This window comes from Aythya marila, assembly GCF_965140915.1.
Source record: "Aythya marila genome assembly, chromosome: 2".
Lineage (NCBI taxonomy): Eukaryota > Metazoa > Chordata > Aves > Anseriformes > Anatidae > Aythya > Aythya marila.
The window spans coordinates 69,536,273-69,559,579 of record NC_139043.1 but is presented as its reverse complement, the minus strand read 5'-3'; the positions used below and the strand labels follow the sequence as shown (position 1 = coordinate 69,559,579).

The following is a 23,307-nucleotide window of genomic DNA, read 5'->3' as shown; positions in this document are numbered from 1 at the left end:
CTTCCAGGATTTTCTTTTTATGGAAACTGAATTCGGGGGGATTGGTTAAGCTCTACTGATCTCTTGCACTAATATGAAGCCACGATTCACACCTGCACCTGGCAGCTGTGAAGCATTCCCGATTCTGTGATCTACATGCATCTTTCTTGTCTTTTCTCCTAGAAACCCCATCTTGTTTAACTAAAGGAAAAAAATGTTCTTCTGTATTTCTTACAGAAAACAGTGCGCAAAGGAGATGAATGCATCCTGAAGGACAATAACGAACGCAGCAAGTGGTTAGTGACTGGCCCTGGAGGAGTGGATATGCTGGTGCCATCTGTTAGTCTTATCATCCCACCACCCAATCCACTAGCAGTGGATCTTGCTACAAAGTGAGTTGCTGCCTGGGTTTGCGCATCTGCCGCTGGGGGTAGATAGAGTTTGCTCAAAATAGCAGCTGACCACAAAACTCAGTCTGTGTCCTAATCATAGTGCCCCCAACCTTTATAGGGTGGGGGGAGTAAAGGATTAATTTAGGGTGTGCTGTATTGTGCAAATCTACGAGCCAATTTGACGTATGGGAACCAGCTCAGGTGGTGTGCTCATGCCATAGTCTCGTCCTGATTGCTCAAAGTTCTGTCTGAAAGCCTGGTTTGTCTTGTAGTTAATACTTTTTGATGTCTTTTGGTATTTCGAATTATGTGCATAATGTGCGTAATATTACTTCAGGCCCTGGTTAGCAGCAATACCTATGTTCTTAAGCAAATTACTGGAGAGAGTTTGGAATTTTAGCTGTATATTCAATAGTATACTATTTATTCATCTGAAAGTTAAGGATATTTGCATATTTTTTTTTTTTTCTAGTAGAGAGCAAACTAACACACTCAACCTCTAGTGGATGTTTCTTGCGATGTTTTGTAGCTATGCTATAGGTTTTGACTATGGAATTTCTTTTCCCATCTCAGAATTGAACAATACTATGAAGCTATTCTGGCTCTGTGGAATCAGCTGTACATCAACATGAAGAGCCTGGTATCTTGGCATTATTGTATGATTGACATTGAGAAAATCAGAGCGATGACTATTGCTAAGGTAAGACTCTATCAGGCCTTAGCTGTGGACCAAGGACATCATCACTGACCTATCCTTACCACATACTTGCCGTACTAGTTCCCACAATGCAAGGGCATGGATAGACACAGTAAAAGGCAAAGTTGCAATATTCTTAGGTTGTGAAATGTTTCTTTGTAGGAATAGATTAGCTCAAAAGGCACTTTGTGCACCATGCTTGTGGAGGCAGCAGGTGTAGGTTTTATTCTAAAATGAGGTTCCTCTGCTGTTCTGTAGGTATATTAGTATGTTCCTTAATAATTCACTAGTCATATACCTTCTTCAGTTGCTGCCTTTTTTCAAAACTCCTCTTCTTTATTTCAGCTGAAAACAATGCGTAAGGAAGATTACCAGAAAATAATAACTGACCTAGAGATCCATTATCAAGAATTCCTCAGGAACAGCCAAGGCTCAGAGATGTTTGGTGATGAAGACAAACGGAAGATGCAGACTCAGTTCACTGATGCTCAGAAGCACTACCAAACCTTGATTATACAACTACCAAATCAACCGCGGCAGCCGCAGCCAGGTCTGTTGTCCTTGCAAAAAAAAAAAAAAACAAAACTTGTTTTCTTGCAGAGATTGTACTGCTTGGGTTTCTTTCTTTGGAGTGGAAGAGAAGGGGCTGCATTTTCACTTTGTGAAAATGTTCTCATAAACGTATGGATAGAAACATGTCCAAGAACTGTAACTGCTGTCTACCAGTAAAACAAAACTGGCCATGTACAGGGAGGGGTATGTTTTCCTTTCTTCCTTCTATAGCTGTGAATCTGGGAATAGTCCTCTGAAGTTCATGGAACTTGGTGGGAAAAGGAGAGGGTTTTAATCTGTCTGTTATGTTTTCAGTTGTTAGGAAGCAAAACCTCACTACTGCATTTGAGGAAGCAAGTTTATTTTTTTCTGAAGGGGAAATTTAATTAGTTTAAACATCTGTCTACTGGTTCAGATCTCCTGTGTGTTCTCAGTTCTACAAATCAAATCAGTATTTAGGTCAGTTTGGCACTTCATTGGCTTTCTGTTGTGTAGGAGGTCAGTTCTCTGGCAGATGACATTTACACAACTAATTTTACAGTGATCCCAACTGAGACCTGTCCAGTGGGTTCCTCAAACACCATTATAGTTAATGAGAGAAACCGGGAACACGATAAACAGGAGGCCTGGCTGCTGACGGAGCTTCAGAAACTTCGGCGTCAGATCGAATCTTCAGAGATACGGATGGTTCAAAGAGCTCCACTTGGAGTGGATCAAGGGGCACTGCATGACTTTTCAGTCAGAATACAGGAATTAGAGGTAACTATGTATGTTTTTAATTGAGCTTCTTAAAGTCATCGTGACTGTCCTGCAGAGCATACTGCAATTGTATTCCTGATCATCTGGGAAAGACACACCTGCACCCTGTGCCTAGATTTTTCAATTGGAAGCTAACCATGATATTTGGATCTGTGTTTGGCTCCTTATCTGGGTGCCCAAGTAGAAAAAGTTGACTCTTGTATTTTAGAAGACTAATTCTGGCAAGCTAAGAGTACAAAAAGCCCGATGTCAAGTGGACATAAGCTCATGTTAAGCCTCATCTAGGTTAAATATCTGTTAACATCCTTTTTTAAGGACCCCACGTTGCCAGCTACTGTTGAAGTGCTGTCTGTGGGATGCGAGTGCATACTTGAGGCTTACAGACTCTCTCCCCCTTCCAACTCTTCTTAAGAGTTATTGAAGGAGACTGGAAAGAGAAGATTAGTAAGAAAAGGGAACAGATTCAGTCTGAGAAATTCTTCTGGGGGCAGTGAGGTTGCAAGAAGGCATGTTCGCTGAGAGTAGCTGGCAATAAGGCATTCTGTGACCTGCTTTCTACAGAGCTGAGTTCTACAGTGGAAGAGGTGCTTAAAAAGAGGTATTACCTGTTATGGACAGTACAAAATAGAAACTGCAGAATGTTAATTATCTGAGGCACTGCTTCATTCTTCAATCCAGCTGGTTAGTTAAGACCAGACTATTTGGATAAGGAGACCAATAGCTTATGTGTTGTAGAATGATCATTCAGACACCAAAAACGTGTTAATCAGGCATTCTCTTTCCTTAGGGTGTGCAGAATGACTCTCAAATAATGGCTGAAACCCTCAATAAGCATAAGGACTTGCTGCCTAACTTCAGGGGCTGTGAAAAGTATGTGTACTTGCAATCAGAGATAAATGCCTTATTTCAAAAACTGGAGAATATTAATGGTGTTTCTGCTGGCTACTTAGACAGGTAAGAAAATTGAGGTTATATCAATAAATCATTCACTTTTCATAATTCTTAGTCCATAAATCTGCGTTTTGTTATCAGTGGTATAAAATTACACCTTCTTTCCTACAAATGCTCTCCACGTAGGTAGAAACAGATACTTAAGTGAATTTCTTCTCTTTTCTGGATGACTTTTTTTTTAAAAAGAGAGAGAGAGAGAATCATGGGTATTGCTGAATTTTCTTCTGTGTTGTCTTTTCTCTTTAATGACTTCCAATTAATTAGTTAGCACCTTTCCTGTTTCAGTCCATAATGGATTTGTCTTGTGTTTTATTATTTATTGTAGCTTGAACGTACTGAGGTGTCTGCTCCAGCTTATTCTACAAACAGAGGATGTGATCAGAGTTTTTGAAGTCAGACTGTCTGAAGAGGAGACTGTTCCTTTGGATCTTGATAAAGTGGAGGCTTATCGAGCTTGTCTAAAGGTGAGAAGTGAAGACCCAAGGACATAGCAAGGCAGAATTTGTAGCCGTCATCACTAGTTGAGCTGGATGGAAACCTCCTGAAATGGAAGGATCAAACCTTCCACCTCCTAACATATTCTGACATAGATGTATGATGTTTTTGCAAGTTATTGGAGGGAACATACAGTTTACTACTTTCATCCCCTGGGTGTTTCTGGCCCCATAGCAAAGCCAGGAGCATGGAAGGTCTCCATAAACCATTTCTGAACAAGATTATCTTTGTTTATTCATGTCACTTATGAAGCTAGATTTGAAGGCAATTTTTCCTTTATTGCAGAAAAGCTTGTTCTAACAAGTGACAAGTAAATGAGTGTGTTATTGCGTCCTGTTTTTGCTGTAGAGTCCATTTCAAATCTTACAGTGAGAACTTCTCATCCTAGATAAGGCAAGGAGTAATTACTTTGCTGTTCACAAAGATGGTTTGCAGAAGCAATCTTTATCTGGCATTGAGATGGTCCTTTTTTGCACTGAGTGACTTTAGTTGGAATAATTGCTCCTCCTTCCTTTTCTCTTCTTCGGTGAAGTAGGGAAAAGGTGTGTAGGTAGCACAAATGGAGCACAACCAGGTTATTCTTCTACCATATTACCTGAAAGCTGCAAATTCAGTTGCTGGGAGTTGTTTTTAACACAAAAATAAATGCTTGAGCATATTATCAAAGGATGTAGTCATCCCCATGTCTGGGGGATCCAGTGGAGAGCACTGCCTGCATTGTTTGGCGTTACCCAACAGTATGCAAGTTTGTGAACACATACCACTATGTGTGTGTAGAGCAACATCTCTGTGTAAGATATTTATGAAAATGCAAATCAGGAAAGGAAAAAAAAAAAAACACAACATAAACAATCCGTGCAGATCTTTAGCTAATATTAAAAAAATAAAAAAGTATTTTAAAAACTGTGTATGGCAATTCTGAGTCTTGATCCTACAGCTATGATCCTACTGCAATGAAATTTTCTAGTCATTTGCTTCTAGGAACAAGCAAGGCAGGGTATTTTTTGGGAACTGCTCAAATAGCTCTGAGAAACTGAAATGATGGCATGATGCCATCTGAAACTGAAATGATGGAAAAGTATAGCATGAGAGGGCTTTGGTTGTGTAAACTATTTGAGAATAAGTACCAAAGGGTATATATCACTTTAAATAAGTTAACTCCAGTTCGCATCAACATACATACTATGCTGAATTAGAAACAGAGTATTTAGATCCCAACACACTGTACATGCTGTTGATAATTAAGTTTGAGTATCCTCTGAAGAAAAAAAGTATGATGTTATTATTTTTTCCTCCAGAAAATGAAAGCTGATCTAAACATGAAGAAGTCGCTGTTGAATGCCCTTGAAAATGAACTGCAGAAAATGCTTCAGATTCACTCTCAGTCTTGCCAGTCATATACCTTGTATGATATGGACATTGGAAAGTTTTCTGACAAAGTTACCCAACTAATAGACCGCTGGCAGAGGGCTGAAAAGCAGATAGATAACAGGTTTGCTCAAATTTCCTAGTAGCTTCTTCCTTATTGCTGTCACTACTAAGATCATCTTAACAGTAAGTCTAAAAGAACTAATGTCTTCTGGAAGTGAAGTTGTACAAATGATGATTTGGGGGCAGTAAGACTAGTAATTGTGAATAAGTTGAACATGCTTTATAAGAAATTATGTAAGACCAAGCAAGAAAATGTAGAGCCTATGTAAGTAATCAGGCTTATTCCTAAATACCCTTTACCTGAGGGGTAAAAAAAGTAAAGCACAAAAACTGAGAACTAAGAGAAAAAAATAAATATATAACTTTACTGAACTGAAGGCATATTCTGATATATATATATATATATATATTTTTTAATTCATATTTATATATATTTTAATATATATATATTTTAATTCAGACCAAATCTGGTCCTAGTGATAAAAATTGAGTAGTTGCTACTTGTTTTGGTGAAAATTGGGAACGAGTGTACTGAAGTCAGTTACCTTGGTTCTTACCTCTGCAAAATTTTTTTCATCCCCTACTTAATTGACAGAAAGTGCCAACCTCTGTATATTGCAAAATATTCAAAATTAAGGGACTAAAAACCCTTATTAGGTGACCATTAACAAGTACAATACTCTTCTGCGTAATATTCTTGTTCAGAATCTCCTTTTAGAGCTGCCCATTGTTTTACTTAGTTTATTACTATATTTATCAAGGTGTCTTACTACTGAAAAATGTTTAAAGAAAGAGAATGTGCTTCCCATTTTGACAGTTTTCCCTGTTTTTTTTTTTTTTTTTTTTTTTTTCCCTAGATCATGGGATTTAGAAAGGCAGATCAAACAGCTGAAAACTTACCGAGATCTATATCAGGCTCTTTGCAAATGGATATGTGATGCCAAGCGCAGGCAGGATTCTATTGAGTCCATGAAGCTGTGCGATTCCAACACTATCATGAGATATCTACATGACCAGAAGGTATGCAACACCTGACTGAGTTGTCTGCAATGAACTGGACTTTAAATTGCTTTGCTATTCAGAAACTACCACTATCAGTGCAGTCCTCAACACAGTGGCCTGTTTTGAATTACAATGTGCAAGCTACTAAAAAACACCACATGTAGAAGTTAGGAAAGAGAAAATATTATTATACTTGTTATTTTCTGTCAGTACTGCTACAGATTATGAACAAGACTGTACTTGTCTCCTGCACAATGACTGACACTTATACACAGCAGCTTTGAATTAATTCAAGGAACAGTATGATTTTGCAATTTATGGGACAGATTATAGCCCCCAAATAAAATTAAAAATGGGGTAAATATGTGTAAGTTAGAGTCAAGCAACTGTCCCTCCCTACCTCAACAACCTAGGTTGTTCAGTTGGTAGGCATTCTTTTGGAGAACAGCTTTCTCATATGCAATGTGCTTGCCTTTGTGGAAATGGCATTGCTACACATCATTTCAGGTCTAAACCTCTGGGTTTGCAGTGGTCTCACACTGCAGATACCTTCTGGTGGAGGCAGTGCGTAGAGGAGAGGAAATGCTGGCAAATCTGAGGGAATGCTTCACAGCTCACTTTTTTTTTTTCTTGACAGAACTTGCACAGTGAAATCTGTGGGAAGCGAGACAAAGTTGAGGAGCTTCTCAAGCATGCAGATCAGTGCTCAGCTGCAATTAAGGTACTTGGATTTCAGCTTTTTTACAGGGTGTGGTTTCTCATGGTCAGGCACATCCCCTTGTCTCTGCTCTTCTGGCAGGTGAAATGTTAGTTCTTTGGTCTGTGTGTATGCAGAAGTCGCTGGGGTAAAACACTTCTGTGTACAAAACATAAGGAAAGTAATCAAGTGTACTTGCCATTTGAAAATGGCAGGATGATTTGGGAGATATCAATGAAAGCTTCTCTTCAGGAGAATTGAAACATCCTTCTAGCCAGACCAACCTTTCCAGTTCACATCTTAAAAATAAGCTACCCATCTGTTCTCTACTCTTAGAAAGTAGGTCTCATTAGGATCTGGTCTAGGAGGCAAGATAAATGCAGATTAGCAGGAGGAATGGTCTTTGTTTCTGTGAGAAGGATCTTTCTATATATGATGTGACAAAAATGATATGGAAGAGACACAGAGACAGTCTCTGAAGTTTTGTTTGATAACACTACCTAGGCTAGTTGCTCCCATGAATTTTTCCACCTCTGGAAGGATAGCCCTCAATTAACGGACCACGTATCTTGCTGTTTTTGCAAAATGCTTATGTTGTGTCATTCCCCTCTATGAGCCTTGAACTGATGAGCCTTTGTGACAGAGGTCACAAATGAGAGGGTCATTTGTACACGTCCAGAAATAAACAAGGGAGAATGTAGCTATTTAAACAAAAGAATCCCCATACAACCCTTTATTTGCATTTGCAGATCCCCAGAGAGTTCTTTGGCAGTTGCTAAATGGTTCTTAACTTTTCCCTGCTGTTTTACAGGATTATGAGCTTCAGGTTGCTTCCTACAGCTCTGGATTAGAAACATTGCTCAACATACCTATCAAGAAGTGTGTGGTTCAGTCTCCTGCAGTGCTGATTCTGCAAGAGGTATCTTTCCTTCCTCCCCCACCAGTCTTTTGAATTTACATTTATTCATTCATCAGCATGAGCAGATTTATTCATCATTGTGAGTCATATCCAGCTATATACTAATAATTAGCACTGTCATTGCTAATGTGTACTAAGCACATATGCAAAAGTAATTACTGCAGAATAGTTGCTGCAGTGCAAAATCATACTTGGGCTCATTTAGACAGTAGAATGGCCCTCAGGGATTTACCTCTTTCCTACTCAATGTCCATTATATACATGTTGTGAGAAAGTAAGATTCATGCCCCAAGTGATTTAGTCATTTTCAACCTGGGAATTAACCACTATTAAAGTTTAACTTAGGTTACTTGTGACTGTCAGACAGGAAGAGCATGAAGAACCAGGGGATGGAGCCTTGCATTTAATATCATATGCACCGTGGGGGAAAATAATATTGAAAAAGGTGTGGGTATATCAGAAGGGAGAATATGTGTACTTGGGATCCTCAGAAAGTCATGTGGAGTTGTGAGGAGGAGACTTAGTTAGCTTTTTTACTTTGTCAAGTAGCATGCGCTGTCAAGTGGACTGGAATTCTTTAAATGGTCTGAGACATAGGTATGCTCATATCTAACTCTCTAATACAAGCTGATAACAATTCCCTTTTTCTTTTCAAGGCTAGTGAGGCTCAGGCTCGCTACATAGAGCTTCTTACAAGATCAGGAGATTATTACAAATTCTTAAGTGAAATGTTAAAAAGCATGGAGGACTTGAAGGTAATCTGCTTCTTTTATTTCCTTTCTTTCTATTTTTGTCACAGGTTAGCGCTATCACTGATTGAAGACTTTATGCTTTAGTACAGTGCTAAACAGTTCACAAAACTAAACCCTGGGCTTTCTCAAGCAACAGGAGGCTCAGTGGTATGCCACAGGAGGCATGTGAGCAGTTTCATGCAACTTTTTTCAAAGAGCACAGTGTCTCGTAGAGTTACCTCCAAGGTCACACGTGAGGTGAAGAACAAAAGCCTTTGTGGTAAATAGGAGGTGCTTGATAAAGCATGCAGGAGGTTCTTCTCCTCCCAGAGTGTTGACCTCAGTAAGAATACAGTTATCTCAGTGCTGAAAGCTTACGCCTCGTGGTTAAGGGGCCACACCTCATTTTAGGCCATATCTACAGTGTTGGTATCTAATGTTTTAAATGGAGTAACTCCATTCAGCTTAGAGGAAACAGGGAAGACTGTTTAAGATGTGATATACAGGTGATTTGCATCCCCTAGTTGAAAAAGATGGAGATTGTAACTGAGGCTATTTAATATTTTGCTGGTGAACTCTTTGTACATCAGATTTTACTAACTGTATTGCATCTCCCTCCTCCATTAAGTATTGTTTCCCTCTGAAATTCATCATGTTGTTTTCTGAATAAGATCTGAATCTGGATAAATAATGAATTTTCCAGAAATTGCTTGGATGACTTTAAGTAAAAAAAGACTTTGAGCTATTACTGAAGCAAAGAAAAAACATCTTTAGACATATCTTGTAAGTTGTTAGATTCGTGACTATATATTGTATTGCTTTTGATAACTTTGAAACAGTTGTCACATGTCTGTGTTTTTTGTTTTTTTTTTTCCCTCTCTCCCCCCTCCCACCCCCTTCTTTTTCTGTTATTGTTTTGCAGATGAAAGCCACCAAAATTGAACTCTTGGAAGAAGAACTCAGACTTGCCAGGGATTCGAATTCAGAGACAAACAACAAACATAAATTCCTGGAACAAAATCTACAGAAGTACCAGATGGACATTTCTCAGCTCAAAGCAAAGCTGATGAGTTTGGAGGAGATGAAAAGGCAGGCTGAAATGGATGGAAATTCTGCTAAGCAAAACCTGGACAAATGCTATGCTCAAATAAAGGATCTAAATGACAGAATAACCAGGTTGACTTATGAGACTGAAGATGAGAAAAGGAAAAGGAAGTTGCTGGAGGACAGATACGAGCAGCAGAAGAATGACTATGACCAGCTGCAGAAAACAAGACAAAATGAGAAAGACAGCCTTGGTTGGCAAAAATTAGAGTCTGAGAAGGTCATCAAGGAGAAGGAGTACGAGATAGAAAGATTAAGGGTTCTTCTTCAGGATGAAGGCACACGGAAGAGGGAATATGAAAATGAGCTGGCTAAGGTAAGGAACCAGTTTAGCGAGGAGATGAGTAATTTAAAGAACAAGTATGAAACTGAAATTAATATTAAGAAGACCACAATCCAGCAGATAGCTGCACAGAAAGATGATGATGCAAAAGGTCTCAGAGCCCAGGTTGACAGACTGACAAGAGAAAACAGAGACCTTAAGGATGAGATTGTGAGGCTGAATGATGCCATTCTGCAAACCACAGATCAGCGGAGGAGGGCAGAGGAAGATGCTCTTCAGCACAAGGCTTGCAGTTCAGAGGTGTCACAGCAAAAGCACCAGTTAGAGCTGGAGCTGAAACAAATCATTCAGCTTCGTGGTGAAGACAACTCAAGGTACAAGCAGGCTCTTGAAGAGGCTGCCTCTACTATTCAGGATAAAACTAAGGAGCTGGAAAGGCTAAAGGTTCAGCTTCAGGAAGAGGCTAAAAGCCGATGGGAACTTGAAAATGAATTGGCTAAGGTAAGGAACAGTTATGATGAGGAAATAATTAGCTTAAAGAACAAATATGAAACTGAGATCAATATCACAAAGACCACAATTCACCAGGTTACCATGCAAAAGGAAGAGGACACTAATAATTATAGAACACAGCTTGATAATGCCATGAGAGAAAATAGGAATTTGTGTGAGGAAATCAGGAGACTGAAGAATACAATAAGTCAAACAACAGATAATCTACGGAAAATAGAAGAGAATGCTCAGCAACAGAAGGCAGCTGGCTCAGAGCTTTCTCAGAAGAAACAGCAGCTGGAGATTGAGCTAAAACAAGTTATTCAAAGGCACTCTGATGAAAGCATGCGATACAAACAGTCACTTGATGATGCTTCTAAGACCATTAAAGAGAGAAACAAAGAGATTGAAAGGCTAAGAAAGTTGTTGGATGTAGAAACAAGTCAAAGAAAAGAACTAGAGGATGAGAACAGTCAGTTAAAAAGAGTCCAGTTTGACCTGCAGAAAGCAAACACGAGTGCTACTGAGACAATTAACAAGCTGAGGATCCAAGAGCAGGAGCTGGCCAGATTGAAAATTGACTATGAAAGAGTTTCGCAAGAGAAAAAAGGCAGGGATCAAGAAAGTGCAAAGTTCCAAAGCACTGTAAAAGACTTGCAGATCCAGAAACATAAGCTGGAAGAGGAACTTTGCAGACAGAATAAAAGTGTAATGGAAGAGACAGCCAGGAGGAAGAAACTGGAAGAGGAAATAGAAAGCATGAGGAGATCTCTGAGAGAGCAATCAGTTAAAATAACTAATCTCACACAGCAGATAGAGGAAGTGTCTATTGTAAAGAAGAGGAATGAAGATGACCTTAGACACCAAAGAGAAGTATTAGATGGTCATGTGAGAGAGAAGCAGAGATACATGGAGGAGATAAGAAAATACACATCTGATATTGAGACTTTACGCCGTCAGTTGGTCCAAGAACAGGAGCAATTAAAGCAGGCTCACCTACGATATGAGCACTTACAGAAAACCTCTGAGGAGAAGAGCAAAAACTTGAATGAGTGCAAAATAGAAATTGAAAGGCTTCAGTCTCTCACTGAGAACCTAACCAAGGAACACTTGTTACTGGAAGAAGAGCTGCGAAATGTTAGATTGGAGTACGATGATCTCAGAATGGTCAGAAGTGAAGTTGATGAGAAAAATACCACCATTGCTGAACTAAAGAATCAGCTTCAGACAAGCAGCAAGCAAACCCTGGAACTTCAGGGGTTGATTAATGATTTACAGAAAGAAAGGGAAAAATTGAGACAGGAAATTGAAAAATTCCAAAAGCAGGCTCTAGAGGTATTCACACATATTTTGATCCCAGCTTTACTATCTCTCCAATATATAATTAATTGCAATGTCCGTTTGAACCAACTTACTTCACCCCTTACTGTTTGAGTTCACTGTATTTGTGACTAATATCCCTTTTATGGCCCCTCTCCTTGTTAACTTTAAAAGACAAATAGCAGGATTTGGCCACTCTCTTAGCCTCTTTACTCCCTGGGAACTGTGATAGGAAGCTTTAAACTGTCTCTGTCACCTAGTTGGGCTTTGCCCTCAGCTTGAAGGAAACCCTAGGTATTTACCCCAGTTTCCACAAAACCATCCTAAGGGAAAATAAGAATAGATGGAGTACCACTGTGCTTTGGCTGTGTGCTTCCCAGAGCTGTTTTGGCCAGCTCCATTTGGATGGGTTAAAGCCATCCTTTGAGGCTGACATGAGTTGTATCATGAAGTAAACCACAACAAACAAGCTGTCACAGTGCTGCTTAGCTGTGTAAAGTGTTGACTAAGTGGAAGAATGAAAGGTGGTGTAGTCATCTGTACCTAAAATACTTAAAACCTAAATTTCTGTTGGCACTTCAGTCCTAACGGCACTTGTAAATTTCACTATTGGCCCTTGTTCCTTAGGCTTGAGATGACAGTATAGATAGGTTAAAGAAAACATTTTTTTTGTTCTGTCATTCTTCTGCCTTGTTCAAAGAGCTACTGTTTAAATATACAAAAGTAAGAACTTGTGAAAATACTTTTTTTCTTTACTTTTTTTTCCTGTACTTTCCCTCCATACAGTCTTTCTCGTATCAGTTCTCAGCTATTTCCTTTACTAAGTTTTTATTTTCTTTATTTTTATAATCTTAATACTGATTAAAAAATATTAATATGTAGCATTGTCTGACGTGTACATATATACGCATGTGATACAAATTATGTAAACTTGCATTCCATTTAATATGGACTGCATTTGAATGTGCATGTGCATACACGCCTGTAGGTGTTTTGTGTATATATATATACATATATGAAGAACTAAAGGAAATTAAAATGTAAAGGGACACAAGTAAAATTGTTTGGAGTAACGTGAAACTAATAGTAAAGGAAAAAGTGAGTCATATATTTCCTTTTTATCCACTTATGGCCAGTCCTTAGCTGATGTAAATTCACCCAGGTTAGTAGAACTATGTCAGCGTACACCTACTGGTCATCTCTTACTGAATCTTGAATGCTTGGTGCATATGTAGGTGCACTATAAGAAGTACTAAAAAGCCATGAAGAACTAACTAAATCAACAGAAAATGTCGACTAAAGGTAACAGAATGCAGTCTCTTGTACTAGAGACACTGTCAGTGAAGGGACAGATGTACCTTCACTGCTTCATCTGTGTGTCCATGGTCTTGGATAAGGCACTACTGTGACTAGAACATTTTCCAGTGGCAGATTGCTGCAGGTTAAATGACAGGCTGAAGAGTATTGTAAATAGAGAACATAACTCTAACCATCCTCTTTTGGTTTATTTCTTTAAAATTTTAGGCTTCCAATAGGATTCAAGAATCCAAAAATCAGTATAGTCACATTATGCAAGAAAGAGAAACCTTGCTGATAAAAATGAGTGCTTTGGAGCAAGACAAAGCGAGGCTGCAGAGATTAGAAGAGGAGCTGAACCGTTTGAAAGTTAGCCTGGAATCAGAGTCTCGTTTGAAGCAACGCCTGGAAAGTGAAAAACAACAAATCCTGAATGACCTCAATCAGTGGAAGAGCCAGCACTCTCGGACAGAAGAATCCATAAGGAAGATCCAGTGTGAGAGAGAGAAGAGCGAGAGGGAGAAGAACACCCTGAGGACTGAGATAGAAAGGCTGCAAATGGAGATTAAACGGATTGAGGAGAGATACCGGTGCAGACTAGAAGAGACTGCTGTCAAAAACCAGTCAGAGTTGGAGTCTGAGCGTCTCAGGCTGCAACGGGAGATTGAGAAACTTAAGCAACGCCCATATGGGTCTCACAGGTCTACGCAGACTGAGGAAGACTTCTGTATTGATGCCTCCAAGTTGCTGTTCAGTGGGCTGCGGAAGAAGATTACAGCAATGCAGCTGTATGAGTGTCAAATTATAGACAAAGTCACATTGGATAAACTGCTGAAGGGGCAGAGGTCAGTGGAAGAAGTTGCTGCTGACATTGAACCCTATCTCAAAGGGGCAGGTGCTATTGCAGGAGTGTCTGTTTTGCCCAGACAGAAGTACTCCTTTGTTGAGGCCAAAAGGAACCAGCTACTTACAGCAGAGAATGCAGTTCTGCTCTTGGAAGCCCAGGCAGCAACAGGAGGTGTTATAGACCCACACCGCAATGAGGTATTAACTGTAGACAGTGCTATTGCAAGGGATCTGATTGATTTTGATGACAGAGAACAAATTTACACTGCAGAAAAGGCTATTACAGGATTTAAAGATCCTTTCTCGGGCAAAACTGTGCCACTATCTGAAGCCATCAAGAAAAACTTAGTTGACAGAGAAACTGGGATTCGTCTGCTCGAAGCCCAGCTGGCTGTAGGAGGGATTGTTGATCCTGTCAACAGTGTCTTCTTACCCAAAGATATAGCTTTATCTCGTGGGTTGATTGACAAAGACCTGTACAGGATTCTAAACAACTGCCAAAGCGCTACAAAGAACTTCATCGATCCCACCACCAAAAAGGCAGTCACTTACATGCAGCTGAAAGAAAAATGCAGGATTGAGCCACATACTGGCTTGCTCCTCCTCCCGGTGCAGAAGAGAAGTATGTCATTCCAAGGGATCAGGCAGCCTGTCTCAGCAGATGCATTGCTTGAGGCTGGAATTATTAAGGAGTCAACAAGGAATGACTTGGAAAGAGGTGCAATTACAGTGGAAGAAGTGAGTGAGAGAATTATTGATTTCCTTCAGGGCTCTAGTTGTATTGCAGGTATCTACAATGAGGCTACTAAAGAGAAACTTGGCATTTACCAGGCTATGAAAATAGGCTTGGTTAGACCAGGGACAGCCCTTGAACTCCTGGAAGCCCAGGCAGCCACAGGGTTCATAGTGGATCCTGTCAGCAATGTGAGGTTGCCTGTTGAAGAAGCTTACAAAAGAGGTCTTGTTGGAATTGAATTTAAAGAGAAACTTCTCTCTGCTGAAAGAGCTGTCACTGGGTACAAAGACCCAGAAACTGGAAACATCATTTCTCTGTTTCAAGCAATGAACAAAGAGCTCATAGAGAGAGGCCATGGCATTCGTTTGCTGGAGGCCCAGATTGCTACTGGCGGAATCATTGACCCCAAAGAAAGCTACCGCTTGCCAGTAGAGACGGCCTACAAGCGTGGCTACTTCAACGAGGAGCTCAACCAGATCCTCAGTGATCCAAGCGATGACACCAAAGGGTTTTTTGATCCCAATACAGAAGAGAACTTGACCTACTTGCAGCTGAAAGAAAGATGCATAAAGGATGAAGCAACAGGTCTCTGCCTTCTACCCTTGAGAGAAAAGAAGAAGGTGGTGCACACCTCACAGAAGAACACCCTTAGGAAGCGCCGGGTTGTCATTGTAGATCCAGAAACAAACAGGGAAATGTCAGTGCAGGAGGCGTACAGCAAAGGCCTCATAGATTATGACACCTATACAGAGCTAGCTGAACAAGAGTGTGAGTGGGAAGAAATAACTATTACAGGATCAGATGGTAGCAGTAGAGTAGTCCTTGTTGACAGGAAAACAGGTAGCCAGTATGATATACAAGATGCTATTGATAAAGGTCTGGTGGAGAGGAAGTTTTTTGACCAGTACCGTTCTGGCAGTTTAAGCCTGACACAGTTTGCAGACATGATTTCCTGTCGTAATGGCACTGATGAGGTGTTTCGGCATGAGTCAGTGACTCGGTCTCCCACGGTGCTGAGTGTCAGGAGTTCTTCCTCGATGATAAGGAGTGGTTCATTCTCAGAGACCACGGAGGAGTGCAGTCCCATTGCAGCCATATTTGACACCGAAAACTTGGAGAAAATCTCCATTTCAGAAGCTATACAGCGGGGCATTGTGGACAGCATTACTGGACAACGGTTGCTTGAAGCCCAGGCCTGCACTGGGGGCATAATATGCCCTACCACAGGCCAGAGGCTTTCCCTTCAGGAAGCTACCAGTCAAGGTATTGTTGATCAGGATATGGCCACACGGCTCAAACCAGCGCAGAAGGCCTTCCTAGGTTTTGAAGGCATAAAGGGTGGACGCAAGAGGATGTCAGCAGCTGAAGCGGTGAAGGAAAAATGGTTGCCTTATGAGGCTGGGCAGCGGTTCCTTGAATTCCAGTACCTCACTGGAGGTCTTGTGGACCCAGAAGTACGTGGAAGAATAAGCACTGAAGAAGCCATTAGGAATGGATTGATTGATGGTCGTGCTGCCCAGAAGTTGCAAGACACCAATAGCTATCCCAAAATTCTGACCTGCCCCAAGACTAAGCTGAAAATATCCTACAAAGATGCAATGAATAGGTCAATGGTGGAAGACATCACTGGTCTTAAACTCTTGGAAGCAGCCTCTGTTTCATCTAAAGGTATATCCAGTCCCTACAATGTCTCCTCAGCACCTGGCTCTCGCTCTGGCTCTCGCTCTGGCTCACGTTCAGGCTCACGCAGTGGGTCTAGGAGGGGAAGTTTTGATGCATCGGCAACCTCTTCTTATTCTTACTCATACTCAACCTTCAGCAGTGGGTCTATTGGGCGCTAGTAAATGAGGCAATGGGTCTGCATTTTAATATCATCTAGATTAATCTGTGTCCCCTTTCCTAGAGCAACAACAATAGAAGAACCCAAAGCAAAACCCAAAGCAATATGGTTTGTGGTCCTATTGTTACTTGCCCAAGCAAAATCATGTTGCTGAAACAAAAGAAATACAGACATGGCCAAAACAAACTTTAAGTCTTTCCTGGGTGTGTTCAACTTTTCTTCTGAAAAAGCTGTAAAATGCTTGAATGCAGATTTCTGGAGTACAGATTACGGAAATGCAGGAAGTCATATTTGTGAATTTGGACTTTCAGTTGCCATTTCCTTCTAGTGTTTGGATTTTTAATGGGTCTCTGTATATTTTAAATACTCTATCACTTGCCGCCTTCTGTTAACTGCAACTGTCAACCCATAAGCTGATAACTAAGGTTTTAAAGTCTTGAAATTTTTTGTTTTTTCCTCAACATAGGTCTTTCTCAATTTCCTATTGTGAAGAAAAAATACTAACAATATGGACAGAAAATACCTTTAATACTGCTGTAGAATCTATACTATAACTTGAAAGGCTCTGTCTTCCAGATGTTCTACTTCTGTATGTTTGGCTAGCCATTTTCTTAAGCATAACTTGGGCTATTTCTTAAGCATAAAGGGCTATTATTAGGCTGGGCTTTTGTTTTACTGTTACCTCTATGTTTTCGACTGTTTTGCTTGATTTCCATGTAACAACAAAAAATATAAATCTAACTGCACCAAGTCAGCTATTCTGGGCAATAAACTTTTGAAGTTGTAAAGTATTTGTTGTGTGCTTATTAAATTTAGCTTATGGATGTTCTTAGATGTAAGAATTAAAGAATGAACCATTAAAAGAGCAGTAAATCCATCATTTCTATATTTTTGATGAATATAGACTTCTGATTCTGTATTTCAGTAGGAAAATGTAAGATAGCACCGATAATAGAAACTATGCCCTTGAAGCAGAAAGCCAGTCTCCACAGTTGTTTATAGGCTTTATGATGACCAGAATCATATTTCTTCTGCTCATGATCAGGCCCATTGTCTGCAGCTGTGAGAGACTGTGTGTCAGATTTTCCCATGTTCACCATGCAATTTTGGACAATGAGCAGAACAAAGATAAAGTGACAGAGCTTAACCAAGCAGTACGGTGGGGTAGGAGGATCTTTTAAAACCTGGATGGTCACCTCCTGTAATACCACCCTAAAAGCCTAGGTTGAGAAAAGGACAAGAAGATACTGTTCACGTGATGGCTTGCTGTTGCCTGTTGTGCACTGGCTGCTGGCCGCCTACTGTCTCCTTTTATCTGAGATTTTGTCTGAAAGAAGTGCACAGGATTAGAGGACACGAGCATGGTCTGAAACTTTTTTTTTTTTTTTTTTTTTGCCATGACTATTCCTCAGCCCATAGCAGAAAATGTTCTGTATAGGTTGAGACTGTCCTGTCCTCTCCCATTCACAGTACAATGCGGTTCCTTGGGGTAGGCATTGTGTACTTAACTGTGTGATCACTTACAAGAATTTAGGATGGTTTTAGACAACTGCTGCTACAGAGCTTTATTTGTAGGAGCTTTACCTGTCTTATGAATGTTATCAGTTACTACAGATAAAAAGAGGGAACTGATAGGCACAAATGCTAATCACTGTTAATGACGCTGCCCGTATTTTGCAACATGTTCCCTTTCTGGGGTGAGGAATAGATGGGGTTATGGTAATTTTGTTTCCAGCTGAAGTGAAGCTCCTAACCTGAAAAGCATTTCCAATGTTTTCTGAAGATTGAAACAGTGTCTAAACACTCTGCTATATGTAAAGTATCCCCTGTCTCTGGACTAAGAAATTAAATTGATGATTACAAGTCAGTAGCTGGAACCTCCAAAGAAAGTAGGTGAGAAAGTACAACCTGTCTTCTAGGAACTTCCACAGCTTTGGGGGAGTTTATGTCTACATCTGAAGTCCATTAGATGCACTGCAGAGGAAGATCCAGTTCTTTAATGGCTTTCTGACTATTAAGGAGAAACAGCTGTTTTTTTTTTTTGTTTTTTTTTTTTTTTTTTTTTTGTAAGAAAACCTTACAGTAGAGATAAAACTGTTGATTTCTGAAGAAAAGTCTTCTGTTGGGTGCATGTACCCCTGCAGTTTGCATGGATGGTGGAATCCTGTGTGCTCTTTGTGGCACAGCCACCAGGACTGTGCTTATGCTTCACACAAGGACATTCCTGGCATCTCTGGTGGGTTGTTTAAAGCTGTGTCTTTGCATATTACATCTCTTGCTGCTAGATCAACCTTTTATCCTATGGATCACCACTTGTGGTGATGGCCTAAATATAAATTCATCTCTTAGAAATGATGATGATTGTGCTTTCTTCTCACATACGCTCCAGCAGCAGACACTAGTGCAACATACTGTGGTGGCCTCCTTTGACCACAGGTGTTTGGTGCAGGACATCACAAGGCCTGAGTAACAGCTGAACCAGCACAGGCAGGAGGTGGGGCAGGAAAATGGCAACTCAGTGGTGCTAAAAAAAAATAAAAATTGTAGACCTCTCTGTAATAAAAAAGGGCTGAGGAAGGAGCTTCAGAAAGACCTTCTCTTTTCCAGAGCTGAAGTTTAGCAGCTGCAACCTGGTGTAGAGGTTAGCCATCAGAGAGAGGCATGGTAGGTGATTGAACCAAGAGGGGCAGGGTGTTGTAGGGCTGAGGAGAGTAGGTTTTTGCAGCAGTGCCTGTTTGTGAGATGGGAGAGCAGTACCTGGGATTTGAGGAGTAGGCAGGCTGTGTTTTGTTGTGGTGTGGGGATGCAGAGATGAGTGTAAGGATTTAGGGAAGGGTGTTCATAGGCTCCACACCTCTCTTGCAATAAAGACAAAATGAATTTTGTTCATTCACTTTAAAAGATGACTGGCAACTTGAAATTTTCATTTCTGCTGCTGAGACACTTAATTCTTTAGTATTAAAAAGCCAGGGTAGACTTGTTGACCCAGCCTGTGGCCGCAAGCACTTCCCTGTAAAGGGAGGCGTGCTGGGCTAGGTGTGTTCATTAGCAGCCTTGTGGGTCAGAGTCAATATTCCAGATTTGCGTCTCCTGCTTCCTCCCTGCACCTGGGGGTAGGTGATGCTGACCCTGTTCAATGGGAAACGAGTGCCATGCATGCTGACTTGGCTGCAATGGCTGGGAATGGTTCAGTTATTAGCAGGGTCAGCTCCTTAGAGAACTGGGCTATGCTCTGAACAGGATTTGTATTTATTTCTAAGGGTTTCGTTGATGGAGCTAGTTGCCTTGATGTTGTGCATTTGCTGTCCTCCTGCCTGAGGCAGTGGGCTGGGAAAAGGCTGCTGCATAGGACCACACAGTTTGCACAATGCAGCAGTGCTGGAAGACAGAGTTTTTTCTGTCTTTTGCTGGTTGGTAATGCACAAATGGCCCAGTTGATTAATAGTGTATCCTTGTGAATATGAAAGATGGATGGGGAATATTTACAGAATAACAATTATGTGACAATGTGAGGACTTGTTAGTGTTAGGTCAGAGGTTGGACTCGATGATCTTGGAGGTCTCTTCCAACCTAGATGATTCTGTGAATGTTAAATTATGCAGGTTTTTTTTTTTTTTTTTTTTTTTTTTTTTTTTTGGGGGGGGTAATTTCAAGTTTCTACATATTTTTATAATATGTTATCATATAAATCAGGAATACTTTGATGTTTATGTGCAACTAGGCTGTTCTCAGATGAGCAGGATTTACTTCTAATATGTAACTGTCTCAGAATAATGTTATACATGGAAATTTTATTTTTATTTTTACATGGCCAAATAACTAGAGAACTCCTAGGTCCCTCATGGCAGGTAGTACATAGGCTCTCTGCCACCTTTCTGACCTGTGTTAGCTAGCCTGGTGTTTAACAATTATATACCTGTGATTTTTTTTTTCCTCCTCACAGTAGCAACAAATGCACAGTTTGTACATGTATAACTGCATCATATAATAAAGACAGCAATATTTGGGGTTCCATTCATAATATTTTGGAGACAATTTCAGCTTTAGTAGTTTATAAGCAACTTATTTTATGGCAGAGTTAATCTGGTGGGAAACTCTGTGAGGGCATATCTGCAGGGGTGGGGACTTCACCACTTCCCTTGTCTGCCTGTTCCAATGCCTGACCACTCTCTCTGGACAGAAATTCTTTATATCCCATCTAAACCTCCAATGCCGCAACCTGAGACTACTTTCTCTCATCCTATTGCTTGTCACCTGAGATCAGAGACTGACACCCTCCTTCACTGCAGTCTCCTTTCAAGTAACCGTTGAGAGCAATGAGCTCTCCCCTCAGCCTCCTCTTCTCCAGACTAAACAACCCCAGGTCTCTCAGCCGCTCCTCATAGGTCATCTCTTCTAGTCCTTTCACCAGTTTTACTGATCTCTGCAAACACTTAGCAATTCGATGTCCTTGTAGTGAGAATTCCAAAACTGAACACAGTACTTGAGGTGTGGCCTCGCCAGTGCCGCATATGAGAGGACAATCACCTCCCTGGTCCTGCTGGCCACACTGCTTCTGATGCAGGCCAGGATGCCATTGGTCTTCTTGGCCACTTGAACACACCAAGCCTGCACGCTGGCTCATATTCAGTCGGCTGTTGACCAGCAGCCCCAGGTCCTTTTCTGTTGGGCAACTCTCCAGTCACTCTTCTGTGATTCTGTACCTCTGCATGGGGTTGTTATGACCCAAGTGCAAGATCTGGCACTTAGCCTTGTTGAATGTCATGCAATTGGTCTTGGCCCATCAATCCAGCCTATCCAGACTGCTTTGCAAACCTTCCTATCCTGTTGGAGAAAAACATGCAGGAGCTGCTGTTGCTGAATACAGTTGAGGATCTGACTACAAGTAAACCCTTTACTGTATGGAAAGATTTCCTGTTCCTATGAAGCTGCATTTAATGTTTAATGGCTGAATAAATGGTAGAGGATAAAATTGTTCAGTGGAACTTTGCTGTCATTCAACATGCACCTTACCTCCAAGACCTCGGTATCCATCTAAGCCAACTGTGCAACTCTGCTTTGTGAACTAACTGTAGGGACTTTGTGGTTGCTAGCTTGTTTCCCAGATGTTCCCTTCACTCCAGGAAATCCAGTGTGTCCTCTGGGTCCAGACTCACCATTCAGTCCAGACAGACAAGTTTTTCCCTTTTTTAAAAGGTGTAGACTTTTCTTATTTACTTATTTATTTATTTATTTATCTTTAATTACACTAAGAGTAATGTATATGTTTTCATAGGGTGAGGAAAAAAAAAAAAAAAAAAAAAAAGCAAAACTGAGTCCTGGAAATATTTTACAAACTACCAAGGATAGAACTGGGATAGTGCTTGGTTTCTTATCTGAGCCAAGAAGTTTGAAGAGAGAATCAAATGTTTCATTTTCAGATAACTATGTTTGCTCATAAAAATTTAAAAATAAAGCTCAATTTTAAAATGTTGCTATAATCTTTCTTATTTAGGAAATATCAGGAAAAATCTTTGAACGTGTCTTGCTGTTGTTTTTTTTTTTTTTTTTTTTTTTTCTTAATTTTTAAATTGGTCATGGAATTTAGAATACATTTCAAAATAGTTGTAATTCATCTGAAGTTGTTTGTTTTTCTGGCAAATATTTTGACATGGGGTGGAAGGAGGAGTGAGGAAATGCACTTAACTACAACCTAGGAACATTAAGGCTTCCATTTCTTTCAGGTTAATACTGGAACTTCCAGATTCATTAAGGACTATGTTAAGGACTATGTTAAGGACTACATTGTTTACACACTGTCTGCAGAAACTCAGACAAATAAGAATCTTGGATAATGCATTGTTTCTTATCCCCCACCTCTGGCCTCAAATAGCCATTCTGGGATAGATGCCTAGCCCTGACCTCTGGATACTGTGCTCTACTGGGCTGCAAGCTCATTGCAGGGGATGTTTGAAAACAAGGTGCAAACTCTTCTCCAGTGGTTTCCACCTCCTCTTACTGCTGGCTCTACAAGGTGTTATGTGTGAGCTCCAGTCAATGATTCAATATCTAGTACCATAAGCAGCAAGTAAACTGGATGGTTACCTGCTGTGTGTGATGGAGAATTAGTATTTGCTATGTTATGCTGGAATAGGCCATGATATTTTTGTGGGATGTCATCATCTAGGAGAAATGGGTTCTGATTAAACCAGTCATTTTGGATGAACATCAAACATCATAGTTGCTTGGCTCTAGCTGCTTTTGGATGAGACTACTGCATGACTGTTATTCATGTAGCCTTTTGCAGTGCATTTTTTAGGGTAAAATTGTAGACAAGTACAGCTATTCTGTGATTGCTACCACCACTCTACAGATCTAGAAAAGAGGAAGGGGGAAGAAAAGCGCGGGTCCCCAAGAGAAACAACTTGAGATCTCATAGAGATCCAGGAAATGTCACTATGAAAAAATGAAAAGTGGAGATGAGATGAGGCAAGACTTACTTCTGGTACAGGTGGTCCTTGAGGCCCAGGGGGACCTCAGCACCCTTCTCTCCAGTGGGACCCCATAATCCAGGAAAGCCTCTTCCACCCTTTGGAACAAGTGGGCCAGGAGAGCCATGTCTTTCTTTCTGTCAGGGGATATTTGAAGGGAAAATAGCAATGAAAATGGAAAAGAAGACCCTTGTCTTGGTTTTCTTCATCTCCTGTTTTTCCTTGCCTTCTTGTCTACTCATACCTGTGACAACTTTCTCAGTGCATGTGCAACACTATGAATAGAAGGGTAAATGTCACATCAAAGGCAAGGAT

At 40.5% G+C, this 23,307-nt stretch overlaps 1 protein-coding gene across 3 annotated transcripts in view; it reads left to right on the top strand.

Annotated features, from left to right (window-relative positions):
- DSP (desmoplakin) overlaps positions 1 to 17,299 on the top strand; it is a 38,968-nt gene extending 21,669 nt beyond the window's left edge. For 2 of the 3 annotated variants that reach the window (XM_082752923.1, XM_082752922.1), the window contains exons 12-24: positions 217 to 371; positions 945 to 1,071; positions 1,414 to 1,618; positions 2,162 to 2,379; positions 3,167 to 3,333; positions 3,656 to 3,794; positions 5,124 to 5,317; positions 6,114 to 6,276; positions 6,896 to 6,979; positions 7,767 to 7,874; positions 8,531 to 8,629; positions 9,528 to 11,819; positions 13,329 to 17,299. In XM_082752923.1, the coding sequence (XP_082609049.1) occupies positions 217 to 371; positions 945 to 1,071; positions 1,414 to 1,618; positions 2,162 to 2,379; positions 3,167 to 3,333; positions 3,656 to 3,794; positions 5,124 to 5,317; positions 6,114 to 6,276; positions 6,896 to 6,979; positions 7,767 to 7,874; positions 8,531 to 8,629; positions 9,528 to 11,819; positions 13,329 to 16,523 (7,146 nt within the window). In that variant the 3' untranslated portion in view covers positions 16,524 to 17,299. The remainder of the gene's footprint in view (positions 1 to 216; positions 372 to 944; positions 1,072 to 1,413; positions 1,619 to 2,161; positions 2,380 to 3,166; positions 3,334 to 3,655; positions 3,795 to 5,123; positions 5,318 to 6,113; positions 6,277 to 6,895; positions 6,980 to 7,766; positions 7,875 to 8,530; positions 8,630 to 9,527; positions 11,820 to 13,328) is intronic. The other variant, XM_082752924.1, reaches the window with a different exon arrangement.
- Positions 17,300 to 23,307: the final 6,008 nt, after the last annotated feature.